The sequence below is a fragment of the Typopeltis vanoorti genome, chromosome 17 (assembly GCF_054136105.1).
Source record: "Typopeltis vanoorti isolate ZY-2024b chromosome 17, IOZ_Tvanoo_1.0, whole genome shotgun sequence".
NCBI lineage: Eukaryota > Metazoa > Arthropoda > Arachnida > Uropygi > Thelyphonidae > Typopeltis > Typopeltis vanoorti.
This window is the reverse complement of record NC_143565.1, coordinates 105,483,077-105,503,712: the sequence shown is the minus strand read 5'-3', so window position 1 is coordinate 105,503,712 and position 20,636 is coordinate 105,483,077. Positions and strand designations below refer to the sequence as shown.

Below are 20,636 nucleotides of genomic sequence, written 5' to 3'. Positions count from 1 at the left end.
TTCTTCCCCATTATTTCTTGGCAGAACTTTGTCGGACTACAGGCACAAATAAGTCTCATTGTTCAATTCCTCATTTTGATGTTTGATCATGTAACTATTTGATATTCCATGCTCAAGAATATCATCCCATATTTAGTGTTGAATGTTATAGCTACTTCATTACCTGATCATGATTGCCTGAATACATCTTCTATTTGCCATTTACAAGAATCTCACCTATTCGTATCTTGTTTTTTAGTAACACTAGTTATGCATGTTTCTATAATTCAAGTTTCACTTATTTTCTTTTCCTAATTCTTAGTTTGTGTTTAGCAGTTATATTTAGCAGGCAATGCTAATTAAGAGAAATTGTATAATTGTATTTTTTTAAATTTCTAATGTTTCAATCTGCATTAAATAGATATGCATCTTTTGCATATAACTACAATGTCTGAGGAAAAGAATAGGCATGAATGTAAAGCTTTGTTACAATCTATCAGCTCATTGGACATCAGATGCCATATGGTCACTCCACACCAGTCCTTGCCAGGTGGTCCTGTCATATGCCTTTCTAGTGACATCAACTCTGAAAATCAGTCACTCCATATACCATCCATGCATATCATTGAAGATCTACCCCTTCCTCTTTTCCCAGGAACTTTGCCTTCTGTTACTGTTTTCGGAAACCCACCTTCCATCCAGTATCCCGAGTATTTCAGCATTCTTCAGTCAATAACTTTAAGGAGACTTAAAGTTCTGCCAATTTTTTCTAGTCCCTATCCATTTGACTACCTTTCAGTATACATCTTCAGAAGCGTAACACCACATTTCTTCATTTGGAATTCTATCTCCTCACATTTATTAGCATACAAATTTTCCTTGTCCTGTCTGATGGCTTTTCTCACTTCTTCAATCTTTTAAATTCTTCAGTCCTTGTATCTCTTTATTTCTCCAACTACCTCTTTTGATCAGATATCATGTTGAACCTGATATCGATGGATCTCTTGATCTTCTAATTGGGCCTAGATACTTCTTGGCTGTATCCTCAATTATAACCTTGACCAATTCCCACAGCATTTCAGTTCTCCTCACAATCAAAAAGATTATCCAAAACTTGCAGTTTCTTCTGTGAGCTCATTCAGTCTTGCAGGATGGGCCTGACTTGGAAGGTTTTTTGGAGTTTGTTTTATTTTGGCTCTTACTAGCTGATGGTCAGTACCACAGTCTACTTGTGAACAAGTATGCACATCAAAGATAATTGTCTCCACACTGGAGAGCCAGGATGTAATCAATCTGGTGCCTTTAAGTTATCAATGTTAGATGTCCAAGTATAGGTCTGTTACAGGTGTTTCTGGAAGCAGGTATTTTGGCAATAACTAATCTGTTAGCATTGCCAAATTCTAACAGTCCTTCACCATGGATGTTACATTGACCCAAACCAAACATTCCACACTCTGTCCCTCCTGCATTAAGGTCCTCTATGATGAAAAGTACATCCCTTCATTGCAACCAAAAGATATGTTACAGCCAAATAAGTATATCCAATAATTTACAATTTTGGTATTATAACAAATTACTCTAGTAATGAATGAATGAATTACATGTCATCTTAGAAACTAGTTTATGCACATGTCAATATGACGGTGTTTGGTTGCAAGAAAAAAAAGTGGAAGCAGTTGGTTTTGTGAAACTAACCAATTAATAGTTTTTGTATATATGATTAACTTATAACTATGTGCAGAGGCAAATCCACCAAATCTAAGTATAATCACAATTTGTCTGGGCATGGCATCGGTTGTACGCATGCTGATTGAGCTTCAACCATATTTTTTTATAATTATTACAAAACACAAAATTCGTTTTTATGCAATAAGATGAAGTTTTATTTACAGTATACTGTGAAACCATATGTAGTGAATTAATCTTTCCCACCACACTCCATTGGAACAAGTAAAACAATAAATATATCAGTTACCAGTGATATTCATATACTCTAACCCCCCCCCCTCCAAAAAAAAAAAGACTAGTTTTTGGATATCCAAGACAATTCTGGCTAATCCTAAAAGACTGGCAAGACTTATCTTGTTTTTGCGAAATAAATGTAGGATAAAGAATTGTGAAGCTTTAATAGATTCAAGTCAGGGTGAGCAGGGAAATTATTGCCACCCCTTGACCATGGGAGCAGGATGAGGGGAACATCCTACCATGCCACAATTTCCTGTTTGCATACCAACAGATGTGTCACACTGTGATAGGTCCTTCGATACTAACCAAATATACTTGGGGGGGGGGGGAATATTTCAGGATATATTAGAAAACAATTAAGGAGAATGCTATATTTAGTTGCAATATTCCATCTAATAATTTTTGTCAGCCCATGTGTGCATGAAAAACATTGAGTCAGACTCTAAACTTGTGCATAGATCACAACAGCAAAAGTCACAAGCCAGAAACTCTTAATTTGATACACCTAAAATTGGTGACATCATTGTCAAGAAATTAACTTTGCATAATAAATGCAATTTCTATAAGAGGAACCTAAATGCTTACTCCTTCAGGCACTTAACTAAAACTGTTAATGTAATGTTTCTCATTAACATCGCCCCACTCCAGTTGTGTGTGTGTGTTTAGCTATAACCTGTAAAACTGCAAACACTAAATTAATTCATCTAAATCCACATAGCTACAAAAATTCATCAGTCTACATGAGTTCAAGTGACTGTGCTATGTGGATGAATTGATACCTCATCCACACCGCACAGGCTAAACTTAACTGAGTAAATATACTAAGGTGGAATGGGTTAGAGTAATATTGGAGTAGAGACACTGGAGAAATTACTAAATAAGTAACAAGTATGATTTATCATATATTTTTATAGCATGTTCAAAAACTGAACAAATTAGAAATTCTGAAAGCAAGTATTTTGTGCATGCAATGACTAGATGGCATGTGTTTCCTTTCTGACCAGTGCGCGCACACATACACATAGCTAAGAGGGAAAATTGGTGGGTTGGTATATCTGAATTACTGAAAGATGTAAATATATGTCAACCAACATTAACGAGCCATGCGAGAATGTCAAATATAAGAGAAAGAACAGGTGTAAATAGAAATAATTTCATTACAGCAAATGAATTATCACTGACAATATTTGCGTGTTTAATATATTGCTGGGTTGGAGCAAAACATATGATCCTATGAACTCTAGACCATGCATATTTGCATGTCTCGAGTTCATAGTTTTAATTATACCCATCTTATGATGGGTATAATTAAAAAAATATACAAGGAAAAGAGATTTGTTTGCAAAGTATGAATAGCCAATAATGTAAAAATTGATAGCTCAATAAATGACTACATGGAGAAGATTATCCAATAAACTAATAATTCTGATCATGTGATTCATTTAGGCATGGTAGGAGTACATGTGGGTTGATGGAGCAGTAAATCATCTTGTACAATTTGTTGTGCTTGTTATGTGTATTTATTTTCGTTTTATATTTTACTTTGTTTGCTAAGAATTTTCTTTTTATATTGATCCTATACATGAGAAACAGAGAGACCTATAAGCACATCAGTGCTATGTGTGGATTGTAGATGGGCTGAGATAAAAGTTCAATGTTTTTTGAAGAATTGCAAGGTTGTAGTTGTCTAGGGATAATTAACGAGAAGGCTGTTCCTCTGGAACAGCCTTCCTCATTAGAATAATAGAAAGAATAAAAGAAGAATAGAAACAAATTTGGTGTGCTTGCAGCTACATAAGTAAAGGGATGCTAGGAAGCTGTTGCTCTTGTATTAACAGGTGCAAAAGAAAGTGGAAGAATGATTGTTGCCAATTCACTGGAGAAGTGAATATGGAAGTATCTGTAGAATAGACACAATGCTGAAACACTGCATCTGTGACCTAGAGATTTAAGTGAATTTATAAGAGAGGGATCATCTATGAGCATAGTTGCTCACCTCTAGTCAGCATCAAGGATTTTAAAGGCAAGTTTCAGGTACACCACCCCAAACATGTGAGCAGTTCTAAAAATGGTAGATTTGGGGTTTGAATATAGTTAAGAGTTGGCTGAGTGTAAAATAGCATTTCCAAAAAAAGAGAATGCCAAGTTTCTTTGATGCTGAAGAGGCTACTGATGTGATGTGTTCATGACAGTAAAGACTGGAGGTAAACATTAGTGCATTAAAGAATCCCACATGTTGTCAGCAGTAAACCTTGCAGTCAACCTGGAAAAATGCTGCAAGGACATCTGTCTAGTGCTGTTGCATGTCTTAGGTTATAAGAGAGTTGCTGTAAACAAACCACACATCACTTCCCACAATGCCAAATGATGTTTGGACTGGTGTCTTTCACACCATTCCTGGACTATAGGATTGGAAAAGGTTCTATGGAGCAACAAATCATGCTTCCAAACGATTCATTCTAATACCATGTTTGGATCTGAAGTTCCAGCAGGGCTGCATCGTTCCAACTATCTAGTTTGGTGGAGGTCAGTAAGATTATGAGAGTGTTTCAGTTAGATGGGAGCTTAGTCCACTGGTGAAGGTGTCCAAAACCATGGCATCTGATGGTTCTCTCCTGGACATCCTGGACAACTTCTTGCTTCCAGCAGACTTCGGCAGTGACCCTTGCATGTTTCAGCACAACACTATGACATACTGCACTGCATGTCTGAGACTGATTTCCACAAAAACATCGAAGTGTTAGGCTGGATGACTCAGAGTCGAGATCTCAAACTCCCCCCCCCCCCCATTGAACATCTGTGGGATGAATTAAAATGTCGAATTTGCTCCAGACCACAGCAGCTGTCATTGGCAATGAGGAGGATAGCTTTTGCACAAGGAATGGAAGAATATTCCTGTTGTGATGTATCAAAAATTGGTTAAAAGCATACCCTGAAGGGTAGTTGCTTTCATTCAGGCCAAGGATGGTTCCACTCAGCTAGAAATGTAATTAAAACATTTTTTTTTTTTTTTTTTTTTTTTTTTTTACCACAACTAGGTATCCAAATACTTGTCAATAGTTTTTTTTTTTTTTTTTTTTTTTTTTTTTTTAGGAAATAGACAATGTAAACTAAATTATTAATTATAAAAACTAACTATTTCAGCAATGGTACATTGCCATCTTCAGGGATCACAAGACAATGATATGTGCATGAAGGCACTCACACTAAGCAAATGAGGCTGAAGAAAGGCAACTGAAGTCTGTCCTAGAGTCCCCCAAGCAGACTAAATTGGGTTATCTTGGCTATTGACAATCTTAGAATGTATGCTACCAAATTTAGGGCAGTCTCATGTACCAAGATTTATTGAGGTACATGGGAAGTTTTTCAGAGCCGAGGCTGATTCAAGGAATCAAATTCTCAACAAATTTAGTAATAAAATAATAGTGATAAAAACAATTAAATGAGTTTACCAAGATCATGTTAGAGGTTTAATGGAATATTTACAGTGCCAGGAAAGGATTAAAAACTAATTTTAAATGCCTCCAATATTTCGTCACAGTCACTAAGACATCTTCAGGGATTACAAATAACTCTTGTAACACCCACACCCCTCAACACAATACTACATGAAACATGTGGGCGACTCAAGTCCAATCTAGGTGGTGCACCCTCTATGAGCGTTTGTAGGTGGCTTGGGATGAAAAGTCGGACCACTGACTATTGTTTCCCAAATTTTCAGAAGTTTTATGCATACAAATTTATCTAAATTCAGTTGATTTCTGACTGCTGCTGCAGATTCTAAAAACAGTTTTTCCTTTTTTAAATTTACTATGGTGGAGCATAGTGGTTTCCTTTCAGGAGATCCTTCGAGTTGTATACAATACATGGTCTGCAAGGTCAGATTGACCATAGTTGTGATAGAGATGGATTTGTGTTCTAAACAGATGGTTGCTGATCTACCTGTCTGATAGAAGTAAGCCAACTTGCAGGAACAGGGTACTTTGTATACTCCAGGCACACACAGAGAGAGCTGATCTTTGGTAGAATGGATAAGGGTAGCAAGTTTACGGTATGATGTAAAAGATGTGTAGAGGTTGTATTTTGTTAAAGTACTGACTATTTTTTGTGATGTGCCACAAATGTAGAGGATTGTGATGGAATTTCTGAAATCCTTCTGAAAGCAATGACCAAGGAAAGGGAAGGGAACTGATTATTTTTTTCAATTTATAATACTGCTGCCATTGGAAAGGAAGGCATGTATGCAGTTGAGTTCAGTTAAAAGAAGTTCAACTGGAACAAAGATTATAGGCTCTATTGGTTAAAGTTTTAATAATTCCATATTGTTAAGAGGGGTGGTAGAGTAGGAAAGAAAGTTGGTGAACGTATCTTCCTGTGTGAGTAGGTTTTCTGTATACAGTGAAGGAAAGGTTACCATTAAGGCTAAGAAGAGTCAACTAGTGTTATTTTCCTTTTCCATAGTAAACTGGATTCTTGGATGTAGACTATTGAAGCAACTGAGGAAGGATCTTAGTTAGATAGGTTTGAGAGGGCCGAGTCCATGGCTCATTTTTCAAAATTTTCCATGTAAAAATTGGCAAGAGGGAATGAGAGAGCCCTCTGTTTGTAAATTGTTCTTTCAATTAAAATAACCAGAATTGATGGCAAAGAGATCTAAGATATCAGAAGGAAAAATGCTTTTTTTTTAAGAGTGTTAAGGTGTCACAAATATGATAAACAGTGAGGTGATGTCAAAGCTTACCAATATATTTGTATTATTTAAAGTTAGATTCTCAGTCAGTGGTAAGTCCAGTGAGGGGGTAAGAGAGTTAGCAGCTGTTTTGACAATTTGTAGCATGGAACCCACTCACACAAGCAGATACATTGAAACTTTCCCACCACCACCCCTCAACAACAATATGACATTATTAAAACTAACCAATATAGCCTATAATCTTTATTCCAGTGGAACCTCTCTTTCAACCACATACACAACACCTTCCATTCCAACAGCTACAGTGATTACAGAATTAATGGGAAAAAACAATCAGTTCCTCCCCCATCGCTTCAGGATTTCAGAAATGCCATTACCATCCCCTAGATCCATGGCACATCAGAAAAAATAGTCACGTCTTTAACAAAGTAAAACCTCTACACAGCTTTTTTGTCCTACCATAAACTTGCTACCCTTATCTGTTCTACCAAAGATCAGCTCGCTCTTTCTCTCTCTCAGTGCCTGGAGTATATAAAGTATCCTGTTCCTGCAAGTTGACTTACTTCGATCAGACAGGTAGATCATTGTTGGAAGTTTCCCCTACTATAAATTAAAAGATACCAAGAAATTATATTCTTGGTATAATCCTTTATCCAAGTGTAAGCAAACAAAGTTTGCGCCTGAAGTATTTTCAGGCCTGGGCAACTCATATGGAAATATGACTTCGGCATTACTTCAACTTTGGTATCTACAAAAGATACCAAGAATATAATTTGTTGGTAAAATCTAATTTATAGACCAACTACCTGTTTAAGACACAAATCCATCTGCAATCATGACTATGATCAATCTGTCCTTGCAGACCATGTATTGGATACAACCATCCCCTTGGAAGGAACCCACCATGCCGCACTGTAATAAATTTAAAAAGGATACTGTTTTTAGAATCTGCAGCAGCACTCAGAAATCAACCGAATTTAGATAAATACAGATATATAGCTTCCCAAAATTTGGAAAAACAGTAATTGTCATATGTCCTACTTTACATCCTAGGCCTACTTTACAAACAGGTGGGTAGAGGGTGCACCACTAAGGCAAGATTTTAGTCACCCACACGTTTTATATTGTGTTTTATATGTGTGTGTGTGTGTGTGTGTGTGTGTGTGTGTACACACGCTGCACGTTATTTTTAATCCCTAAAGACTTCAGTGACAGACAAAATACTGGAAGCATTAACAATTAAAATTCATTTTTAATCTTTTCCTAGTGCTGTAAATATTCCATTAAACCTCCAACATGATGTCCTCCTATCACTTAAGCCTTAACACAGAGCCTACCAAGAGTACCCCACATCCCCATAGCCAATTTCTACATAAAACAAAAAGATACCAAGTGTTCAACAGAAATACTCAAAACATAGATTGAATGTTTTGTTATTTTTTTCATCTACTATCAACCCTATAGCCTGGACATGCATTTTTGGTGCATTTAAAACAGCTGGTATCTAAAATACATTTCACTATACTTTCTGTAAATGGATAATGGACTATCTTTCAAATGTTCATTAACTATTTACAGAAATGCAAATATGCAAGAAACTATCAAACCAACAACTACCTCAACCATATGGTATCCTAAAAATTGATAGAGGTCAAAGTTCTGTTTCAATGAGACAGCTCTTACCAGTGAACTCAATTTATGCAATGCTTTTTAGCCAAGGTCAGATTGACCATAGTTGTGATAGAGATGGATTTGTGTTCTAAACTGATGGTTTAGAACACAAATTTCAGATATACCAATTGCTATTGGTACATCTGAAAAGACAGCCAAACCAATTGCAAACTGCTTTGGATGTCTTTTCTTAGCTTTTTTTTTTATTAATGAGAATGGACAAAGGTTGCTAGGTTGTCCCCCCCCCCCCGACATATCAAACTAGCAACCTTTATCCATTCTCATTAAAAAGATACACATACTATCATAATTATGGTAAGTCAGGACCAACAGATCAAGTTAGAATACCACTTCATTCAGAAGTAAATGAAAGAAACTGTACTATACAGTAACCATTCTTTCTGCAAGAACTTATACAAAATCATTGCACAATAATGTTCGTATTGCAGTGAGTGCTTTTCAGGATGAAAATTCATATTTTCATAAAGGAAGGCACTATATGAAGACAAGTTTCACAAAATATTTTTCCAACTATGGTATATTTTCTACTCTTCTGTTTAGACTAGTAAGATGAGCATGTTTTTCTTGTGTCATTTTTAAGGACAAACTGCCACTTGCAATTCCTGAAGATGTTCTTAAGTTTGGCAATCCAATTAGTTAAAACTGTAATCATTTATGAATAAACAATCCTTCTCATAAGCTCCTACAATCCTTTTCAGACATTTCTACTTTATACCTTTTCTGCAAGTATTTTTACAGATGCTGTTCCTATCCCATCTTCACATTAGGCTCCAAGGCCTGTCACTGCTAAGCAACTTGCTTAATGCTTATGACAGGATAAGTTAATCCTATCTGCATTGTTTCTGGGAAACAAACCCTGCCACTTCTATATGAAACAGACTAACTCACCTTCGGTAGAAAAGCCTCTATCTTTGAAACATCTGTGGTTTCATGTCTGAGATGGGATTCAAATCAAGGTCTTTTCTTAACTGAAGAGCATCAGATACTGACAGAACTATAGAGGCTTCACAGATGATGCTATTCTAGTCTCAGATTTTTTAAAAGAAAATTGAGATTTTTCGGATTTAAAAATCTATAAGAAGGAGGTGCTGGTAAATATCCATTGTTCAACTTCAAATTTATTGAACAACTTCTTATCCTCCTTCGCTCTTTGAGAAAAGCATGAAGACTGTAAGAGCCACAACCTCATCTACTCAAGAAACAGACAAGTTCTTCTTTTCATGTCCACATGCAGAACTATGGGTCCAGCCTCTCATACAGAGTTGATATACGAGATAAATTCTTAAAAATGACAGACCACAAAGAGAAGTCTTCAAACATCAATGCTTTAACCAATGATCTAAAAAAATTTTGCATCCATCAGAATCAGCTGTGAGCCTGCGCCTTGCTGTGCAGGCACACAGCTGTAAAGAAAGCTTTCACTTAGTTATCAAGAATAAATAATTTGGCAATTTCAAAATTTAATATATGCTAAATTGTTCAACTTACATCCTGATCATATTCTAAAAATATGCTGAAGTTACAATCTTTCTTAAAAATAGGATGAGCAGCAAGACGCTGAAGAAAAACTTCATGCATGGCCACAGTTTTTTTGAATGTTGCTAGATACTCTCTAGAAAAAAGATAGAAATAATATTCAGTTTAACATCTATCTAGAATTAAATATTCATATAAAATTCATGAAAATTTTAGGAATTATCTATAACAGTGATGTAAGTATTATAAATTTAGTAAAATATTTAATTAAAATGGATCATTTTCTATTAAAATAGAATGTTAAAATCTCATAGCAGAGAAAGGTGAGTTATGGAATCAAATACCAAACATTTTAAGCACATTATAAGAACTATCCAAGAAATTAAACAATTTTTCAATGTCTCCAAAATTATAAATAAGAACACTTTGTGCCATTCTTTGTGTTATTAGTGGTTGGAATAATGAATGAAGGAACAGAGGCTAAGAGGCCAACATGTTTAACTCTGTGTGTGTGAGTGAGAGAGAGAGAGAGCTTCAGTAACTGTTTTCAAGATGAAAAATAACCAGTTCTTAAAAGAAAAGCACCACATATGATATGGAGACAAGCTAATCCACCATTGTTTTGTACTAAAAACAGGATACCAAAATTATTCAAAATTTATTAGGACCTATCAAAGCACTTTGTAAGCATCTGTTGTTCTCCAACTTCAAAAAAAAAAAACCGACATAGCCATATACATTTATTAAATTACTAGTTTCATAGATGCTAGTCTACTTCATCAGGAGTAAGTACACAAAAATATTCCAAAATGTAAAGAATTCAGACAAGTAGAAAGGCTTATGTGTTACCAGTTCATGTTGAAGGGTGCTTCAGGGTCAAAGCTAGATAACTGGGTGAATACCTCCACATAGCCTTTTATGAAATGTGAAGAATCAAATCAGGACTTCTGACTTGACATCCAATCCTCACCTGAATACTGAATGAATTAGGATGGGCTAGCAATTTGGGATTTAGCTGACCACGCATATACTTAATGGCATAAATCAAGTCTGCTTTGTTTTCATCAGGGAAACAGGGCAAACAGCAAAAAATTAGCTACTGGAACAAATCCCAACTCAACAGAGTTCAAAATTGGTACCATAAAAATAAGTATCAAAGAAAAAGGAATGGAACTAGCAAAAGAACTGGATAAGTACCAGATCAACAAAATAAGTGTTATGAAACAGCTCAGAATTTTCTGAGCAACAAATATAAGATGTTATATTTTTGCAATAACTGTCAGGGAAAAGAAGGAGCAACTATGGTATCCAATATTAAAAATGAGGATAAGCTTCATGAACAGCATGTGATATCAAGTAGAACAATGTAAGCAATATCAGAATAGGAAAATGAACAATTATTTATGCCAATGGTCCCACAGAAGGTTCTAAGGATTTCTGTTGAAAGCTTTTCACTTGGTTATACTATAAATTAGAGATGCCAAGAAATTATTTTCTTAGTTTGATTCTTTATCCATGTGTAAGCAAACAACATTTGCACGTGAAGTATCTTCACGTGCTTGGCTACTTGTATATACAGGCTAATGACTACACATTAACTACCTCAGTATCCCATAATGCAATGCACACATCCTTTCAGATGTATAATGTGTATATTGCTATATACACATTATACATCTGTATAAATGTAGTTGTCCTTCCCATAATGCTATGCATTACGGGAAGGACAACTACCCACAACAGGTTAGACTTTTATTAAGGTCTCATCAATGGGAGTTAGACCCAGAAGAAATACCATGGTAGAAGTAATGCAGAAGTCACATTTCCAATATACAAGTAGTCAAAAAGGTGTCACACCTTATTAAAAACACTCTGGATTTTTTTGAGGCAGCTGACAAAGAAAAGTTGGTCCTTGGAGATCTAAACAGCAGAGTAGGAAATGCTAGTTTTACTCTTTAAATTTTCCCAAAATATTTCTGCATGTCTGGTAATCAATTCCAACTCTGCTGTTTAGATCTCCAAGGACCAACTTTTCTTTGTCACCTATTGGATTTCTCTTCGGGACATGGAACAGTAATAACTGTTCTAACAAAGATGTACACAAATTCACATGGATAACAGATATGAGAAATAAAAATTTCATTAACTGTGTTATTGCTGATAGCAATATCATGCTGGTTGACAAGAGTAAACAGAGGATTAGAAACTGAAAGTAATCACAATTTACTTTGGAGTGGGATAAAATTGAATATCGTACTAAAAAGCAGAAAAGTTTTTTTTTTTTTTAAAGCAATCAAAAAGTTGAGCAGCATTCAGAGTTGAAGACTCAAACACAAATACATTATTTAGAAAAAAATGAGCTTGAACACATGAATCAAATCCTAGAGTTTCAGTGAGAAATCCTGAAGAAAACACTGATTCAGCCAGATAGGATTGAGGTGAGGGTTGGCTGCAAAGATAGAAAAATCACAACTCCATAGGAACTCAGAAAGTTAAAAAAAAAAAAAAAAAAAAAAAAAAAAAAAAAAAAAAAAAAGTATATTGAATATTCCTCTCAAGTTACTCAGCTTATACTTAGAGAATACAGAAAAAAAATGTAAGAAGAGAAGCACTGTAAAACTAGCTAAACAAGTCACTGAAAGACTTTCGTAAGAATACATGTGAAATGTCAGGAAGATGACAAAATATTTGGAAGGCTATTAACAAGCTTAAAAATGGAGGAAAAGGAATCATATTATAAAGGTGACATGAAAACTTCTGATCTAATATAATTACTTTGAAAGACTGCTAAATGAAAAGCAGTGAGAACACTACAATAGAAAACACTCATGAAGAATGCAGTCAGGAGTACATATCAATACTAGAGATAGAAAAAGCTATCAAAAACCTAAAATATGGGAAGGCAGCTGGAGTATATATTCAACTAGAAAGACTCAAATAGTTTTACAGTTGCTACACTACATAATTCAGAAGGCCTGGTCACAGGTTTTAATCACAGATAAATTGGAGTAGAGCTCTCATAGTAACCATCGGTAAAATAAATAAAATAAATGAAATAAAACAATGAGAATTACAGAGGAATTTCTCTACTGAGTGTCCCTGGTAAGATTTATGCAAGTAGACTTGAGAAAAGGATAAGAGAATTGTAGAAGGGAAGCTGAGTTCAGGCCAAGTAGAGGTTATCAAGATCAGATTTTCACTTCGAGACAAATAATTGAGAAATCATGGGAATATTAACACAAGAATCTAGTGTGCCAAGAGAAGAGTTTTTTCAAAATGCTACAATTTGGTGTAAATAGGAAATTACATTGAGCAATACATAGTCTATATCCGAGTTGTAAGTCAGCAGTCAGAATTGAAGATAAAGATGGTTTGATGTTTAAATCACGTGGAAGTAAGGGGTGCATATGATCTCCACTGCTAGTCATCTATATGATCACATTATAAAAGAAAATAGCATTAAACCTGATATCAAAATTAGAGATGGTAAACTCAGCCCCCCCCCGATGTACTAGATTTATTTAGGAGTTATAAATCTGCAAAACTCCCTGGCTTAACTGAATAACTCCTGTAACAAATTTATTAAGAAAATCAGCAATAAAAAGATTGCCAATGAAAATAAGCTAGAACATTAAAAATATGAATTGCATGCTGATGATTAGAGAACCTACAGAATAAGTAAAACATGTTCAGCTATTTAGGTACAATTTTTAGGGAAGACAAATTAAATTTGGAAATGGTCAACAGAATCAGAATTAGCAAAGCTAGTAGTAGGAAGTGAATAAATTTATATGGAATAAGAGAGAAATTAGTCAAAACACTAAACTAGAAATATACAAGACAGTATTCAAACCAATCTTAATATATAGATCTGAGAACTCAAATAAAACAGTTGATCAAAGACTAGAGACCACAAATATGGGAGTTCTGAGAAAGATTAGGAGCATGAATAGATGGCATCAGTGGCGGTATCATTTAAAATAAAAAAATTAAGAAGGAATTTGACATTGTTAGCATTCAGGAATGTCAGCACAGCTAATCTCAGGTGGTACTGACTGCTTAAACAGAATGTGAGAGTGAAAGGTTAACAAAATGTTTCTGGCCAGGACAGCAAAAAGCAGAGGAAGACTAAGATGTAGGTGGATTGATAACAGTCATTGCCTTAAGAAAAATATATGATCTGATATGGAAGTTTTGACATAACAGATTAATTTGGAGGAAAACTGTTGATAAGAAGATATAGTAATGATGTAACATTATATCATATATCCTGTGAGCTCAGTGGCAAGAGCAATATCATTGGAAGAGATTTAGCTCTGTATACTAGTGTCTTCAGGATACCATACTATTGGGTTTGGACAATTGATTCTTTTTACTATTGCAAAGTAGATTTTAAAATTTTGGCCATTGAAAATGCACTAAAAATGTATTAAATGTGCACTAGCTTGAGTATGGCTGTGGTGTTGAGTGCTTTAGTTCTTAGTATAAATTAAAGATGCCAAGAAATCATATTCTTGGTTTAATCCTTTATATAAGTAAAAACAATGTTTGTGCATGAAGTAACTTCACAACTGGACTACTTGTATATAGAGGCTAATGACTTCACATCAATTGCTTTAGTATCTCATAATGCAAAACATCTTTACAGATGTGCATTATGCTATACATTATGAGTAGGGCTACTATTCAGACTGGTTTTGAATACTTGTTTTGGGGTGCTTAAGGGTCAAAGCTGTATAACTGAGAGGAGACCTCCACATAGCCTTTAAAGGAATGCGGAGAACCGACCAGGGCTTCTGACCTAATGTCCAATCCTCACCTTCTCGTGGTGCACCCTGTTGGGTATCTACTTGGATACTGAACGGACGAGGATGGGCTGGCAATTTGGGATTTAGCCGACCAAATTGTATTCTTATTGGTTAAACCAAAATATAGAATGATGGTACAACATGACAAAATTTCATGCCGGCTGGGGCGTCGCCCGGTTAAACAAGGCCCCCGTTGTTTTCGCCAGGGAACCAGGGCGAACAGCGAAAAGTCAGCTACTGGAACAAATCTGAAAATAAACCCCAACTCAACATCACCAGAGTTGAAGATCGGTACTATCAACGTAAGAAGCCTGAATGGCAAAGAAATGGAGCTAGCTGAGGAATTAGATAAGTACCAGATCGACATAATAGGGGTGACTGAAACAAAAAAGACCAAAACTGGTGAGATCTTTCTGAGCAATAAATACAAAATGTTATATTCAGGCAATGACAATCAAGGAAAAGAAGGAGTAGCCATAGTATTCAACACAAAATACGAGGCTAATCTTCTTGAATGGCAGTCAGTCTCAAGTAGAGTAATGTGGGCAAATATGAGAATGGGGAACTGGACAATGAGACTTATTTGTGCCTATGGTCCCACAGAAGGTTCTACTAAGGTAGAAGTGGAGGAATTTTTTCAGGCTTTAGAAAAAGCAACTGACACAATGAAAAATGAAAAGTTGGTCCTTGTTGGGGATCTAAATAGCAGAGTAGGAAATGATTGTGAGACATACAAAAATATTTTGGGAAAATTTGGAGAAAAGTGCAAAGCTAATAATAATGGCAAATATCTGTTGGATTTCTGCTCAGGACATGGACTGGTTATTACTAACACCATGTTCCAACATAAAAATGTGCACAAATTCACATGGAGAGAAGAGGCAAGGAATAAGAAAAGTCTCATTGACTATGTTATTGTTGATAATGATGTTTTCTCCCTGGTGCAGGACACCAGAGTGTATAGAGGATTTGAAATTGGAAGTGATCACTATTTAGTCTTGAGCAGGATAAAATTGAATTTCATATTGAAAAGAATAACGTGTAAGAAAGTTTTAAAGCGAATAAAAGTTGAGCAGCTCTCAGATGTCAGCTGTAGACTAAAATACACAAAGATTATTGAAGAAAAAATGAAAGAGTTTGAGAACAGGAATCGAACCTTGGAGATTCAGTGGCAAACTCTGAAGAAAACATTGATTGATTCAGCCAGAGAGGCATGTGGTGAAGTTGTCTGTAAGGATAAAAAAATCAGAACTCCCTGGTGGACACAGGAAGTTAAAGAGGCAGTGAAGGAAAAGAAGAAAGCATACCAAAAGTTCCTGTCAAATAAGTCAGCTTGTGCTCTTAGAGAATATAGAGACAAATGCAAGAATGCTAAACACTGTGTAAAACTAGCTAAACAAAAGTCATGGGAGGACTTTGGCAAGAATATAGAAAATAAATATCAAGAAGGTAGCAAAATATTCTGGAGGTTGTTGAAGAAGCTTAAGAATGGAGGAAAGAGTGCTATAAAAGGAATTAGAGATGATAAAGGTGACATGAAAACGGGAGAAAAAGATGTCCTTGAAGTATGGAGTAATTACTTTGAAAAACTGCTAAATGAAACAAGCAGTGATGTCAGCACAGTGGTAAAAGACATTGACCAGGCATGCAGTCAGGAATACATATCCATACTTGAAGTAGAAAAAGCCATCAAAGGCTTGAAATGTGGAAAGGCAGCAGGAGTAGATGATATTCGACCAGAAATGCTCAAGTATGGTGGTATAAGAGTCTTACAGTGGCTGCACTGCATAGTTCAGAAAGCCTGGACAGAGGGACGAATTCCCGATGATTGGAGTAGAGCTCTCATAGTACCCATATATAAAAAGGGAAATAAAACTGAATGTGAGAATTACAGAGGTATTTCCCTACTGAGTGTTCCTGGCAAGATCTATGCAAGTATACTTGAGAAACGGTTGAGAAGAATTGTGGAAGAAAAGCTTGGTGAAGAACAAGCTGGATTCAGGCCAAATAGAGGCTGTCAGGATCAGATCTTCACTTTACGACAAATAGTCGAGAAAGCATGGGAATATAACAAAGATCTGTATTTAAGTTTTGTTGATCTGGAAAAGGCATATGACAAGGTGCCAAGAGAGAAGCTATTCAATACGCTGCAGTTATATGGTGTCAATGGGGCATTATATCAAGCAATACTTAGTCTTTATTTCAGTTGTAAGTCAGCAGTTAGAATTGAAGGAAGTACAGGAAGATGGTTTAATGTTAAATCTGGTGTGAGACAAGGATGTACATTATCCCCTCTGTTATTCATTATCTATATGGATCACATTATGAAGGAAAGTGGTATTAAACATGATATCAAAATTGGAGATGTTAATGTCAGCTCTTTGCTTTATGCAGATGATGTTATACTTCTAAATAAATCCGCTGCAAGTCTGCAAGATTCTCTGACTAAATTGAACTGCTGTTGTAATAGATATGGTATGAAGGTCAGCAATAAAAAGACAAAGACAATGAAAATAGGCAGAATCATTGAAAATGTCAACTGTGTTGTGAATGGAGAACCTGTGGAACAAGTAAAACATTTCAGCTATTTAGGCACGATTTTTAGTGAAGATGGTAAATTAAATATAGAAATAGACAACAGAATCAGTAAAGCTGGTATGGTGGGAAGTCAATTGAATAAATTCATATGGAATAAGAGAGAAATTAGTCGGAACACGAAATTAGCTGTATACAAGACAGTGTTCAAACCAGTTTTAACTTATGGATCCGAGAGCTGGGTCAGAAGTAAAACACTTGACCAAAGACTAGAGACCACAGATATGAGAGTCCTGAGAAAGATTATAGGCGTGAACAGATGGCATCAATGGCAGTATCATATTAAAAACGAGGATATTAGGAAAGAACTTGGCATTGTCAGCATCCAGGAATGCGTTAGCAGAGCTAATCTCAGGTGGTATGGTCACTTAAACAGAATGGGCGAGGAAAGATTAGCAAAACAAGCGTTCTCTGCCAGGTTTGCAGCAAAACGACCCAGAGGAAGACCAAGATATAGGTGGATTGATTCGGTACAAAGTGCCTTAGACGATAGAAATATAAGATCTGATAATGTTGGAGTGATGACAAGTAACAGGCTGATTTGGAGGAAAATTGTAGATAGGAAATTAATAATGATGTAATTTTTTTTTTTTCATGTAGTACTATCATATCCTGTACACCCCTTGAGGGTACATTGCAGGAATTTGATGATGATGATAATGCAAAACATCTTTACAGATGTGCATTATGCTATACATTATGAGTAGGGCTACTATTCAGACTGGTTTTGAATACTTGTTTTTCTCTCTCCTCATGAACAGATGGCACCAATTAGGATTTTAGTTGTGTTGTTACAATTTTTAACTGCTCTCACTATTTACAAGTTGTTGCGGTTTGCAAACTGTGTTCTGAGGATTCCAGGTATAAAAAAACCCAGTGAAATATCAAGTAAAATATTTTGTTATCGTTGTCTTGCCAATTAAAACCATTTAAAACTCAACTTCAAAAGAGAAACTTATAAATGGCTTCTGGTATAATACTCAGAATTACTGGTTAAATGAAAGAATTGTTGATCTGATTGATACGTTGCCTTCCATATTCTACCTCAACAATGTTTAAATACTTTATCTTAGCACACCATATGTGATTATGCATTAAATCTGTCTTTAGGATATATCAAGAATTTGACAGTGATCTTTCAATTATCCAGTCATCAGTTAAATAATCCTTGAATGGATTTTCATGTTAAATGTTTTGTAGTTCAGCATAGCAATGAATATACAGTTAGTCATATGTCCAGCAAACCGATATCTCAATAAACCTGAGCAATTTCTGCTGTGCAACTCTTATGTTAGAAGATGCACAGCAGAAATTTATCTAATCAAACTTTAAAGCAATATTCCATTATTTGGAGTGGACAGCCAAAACTTCTAAGTGTTTGAACATTCTAAGAATGTTCAAATAGTATACAGAAGAGGACAATCTATCTAATAGATTACCCACTCATCATCCAAATACTCGCAATTGCATTCTCAGACTTTTTTTTTTTTTTTTTAAACAGCAGCAGCAACTCGCAAACATTCATACACTGCAGAACCAATCCTCTTCATTTAATTATTCTTTGGAACAGCCACCACCATACTATTTTCCAGAATGAATACACTCCCCTCCAATTATCCAAGAAATTTATTTTTCTTACTGACTCCTTGCCCACACATAGCACTATTGTCAGCAAGGAGTTATTGTGAGAATAATTATTATAGATTTTGTGACCTCTTATGAGGGGTTGATACTAAAAAAAAAAGTAACATTAAAATTCACTGTTACAAAAGCTTTTACTTGCCCTAGTACTCCCAGATTAAAAACATTTAAAGAGGCAATTTGTATGGTTTTATAATAAAAAAAAATAAAAAATTCAGGACTTTTTTCTAAGATGTAAAGCCTTTTCATAGGCATCCATTATAACCATCTTCAGTTAGTTGGACTGGATTTATATGACCCTTCTCTACTTGCATTTAACAAGTCTGTTTTCAATAAACTCAAAAATAAAATTAAAACCAGTTGGTAATTTCAAACAATTCAGGTTCTATATTTGGAAAATCAACACATTAAGCCCAAATTTTTCTTTTTCATCTATATTTTTACTATATTCATGCTATGATTACACAAAAATTTCACCTCTTACTCAGCTTCTTTGATAAATGAAGAATGTCACATGTAATGAGTCTTAAAAACAGCAACCTTCCCTTTTTCAGAAGTGGCAGTAACGACTGTTAGATGGAAGAAATGCAATTTCAATACCAGTTCTCAGATTCAAGATTGGCTGCAAACAGGTGTTAAGGAACAGCCCCCCCCCTTTTTTTTTTTTAAATGTTACTGTTTAACAACTGGGGAAGAATTATAACTTCTATGAAAATATTTTAAGTAACCCCTTGGTTTGAGTGACATATTATAAGCTCACACAAGGTATTAATGTACTATAGGTTTATAACCCTTCACGGATGTCAAATAAAAATTTGTTTTGTGGAATCAGTACTCCAGGATTTCCTCCTAGAAAGTCATGCAATCTGGTTTGGTTCAAGTATGTGCAGAAGTTTCCTTGTGGATGAAGAATGTATAAAGAATGTTTCTAATGAGCCATATTACTTCTTATACTATGTCTTCTCTTTTTCTATTACAGCCTTAAGATGCAGAGTATTTCTCTGATGTCTACTACCATGCATATTTCTTCAGCATTTGAAGCAGTCATGCTATTTGACTTGCATTAAAGCTGCTAACAATTATACATCACTATGGTCTTGCTTTATGCATATCAACTTAATGCTATGTCCATAAGTGTTCTCATACAAAAGGGTATATATTAATAGTTGACATTCTCAATCTACATGACTAATACACATTTCCATTCTTTCAGCATAATTGTTCTCGTTACTCAGATTGTAATCATAATAGCTGCATTTTGTATAGCACTTTTAAAATACCTTTGTTAAAAAAAAATACAAATAAATAAAATACTGCACAATGTCCAATATACTCACTAGCTTCAAGCCTGTGAGGAACATTCAACTTCAGATTTTTTTTTTTTTTTTTTACTTGGTACAAAACTTTTGTTGAGAATGTTCATAAAGATTATTATTATTATTCCTGATACCTCCAAGGAGTCCGAAGACTCATCTAGGGAGGACACCTAGAACTGTCTCAACCACTACACCGAAACCTCTACTACGAATCATCTCCATCAACGCCATCTACTGCCCACCTCCACAACTAGTATTTTTTGTCTGTAAATTGCGTGTTCTGAAGGGCCAATTTTTTTATGCGGGATGAAAAACCCGAGTTTCCAGGAGAAAAAACCCTGCTACCTCCATACGAGATCGGTTAACTCACCTTTGATTGAAATTGTCCAGATAAAGATTCCTCCCGTCGCGACGAGAATCGAACTTAGGCCTATTCCAATCGAAAGGGGCAATGTACTGTCGTTCTTCCAA

The 20,636-nt window shown here is 35.3% G+C and overlaps 1 protein-coding gene across 1 annotated transcript in view; it reads right to left on the bottom strand.

Moving 5' to 3' along the window:
- The window catches only part of Snx6 (sorting nexin 6), a 210,360-nt gene that overhangs the window by 100,989 nt on the left and 88,735 nt on the right, over positions 1-20,636 (bottom strand). Inside the window, exon 5 of the mRNA XM_090406978.1 lies at positions 9,818-9,941. Within this exon, the coding sequence (XP_090263104.1) occupies positions 9,818-9,941 (124 nt within the window). The remainder of the gene's footprint in view (positions 1-9,817; positions 9,942-20,636) is intronic.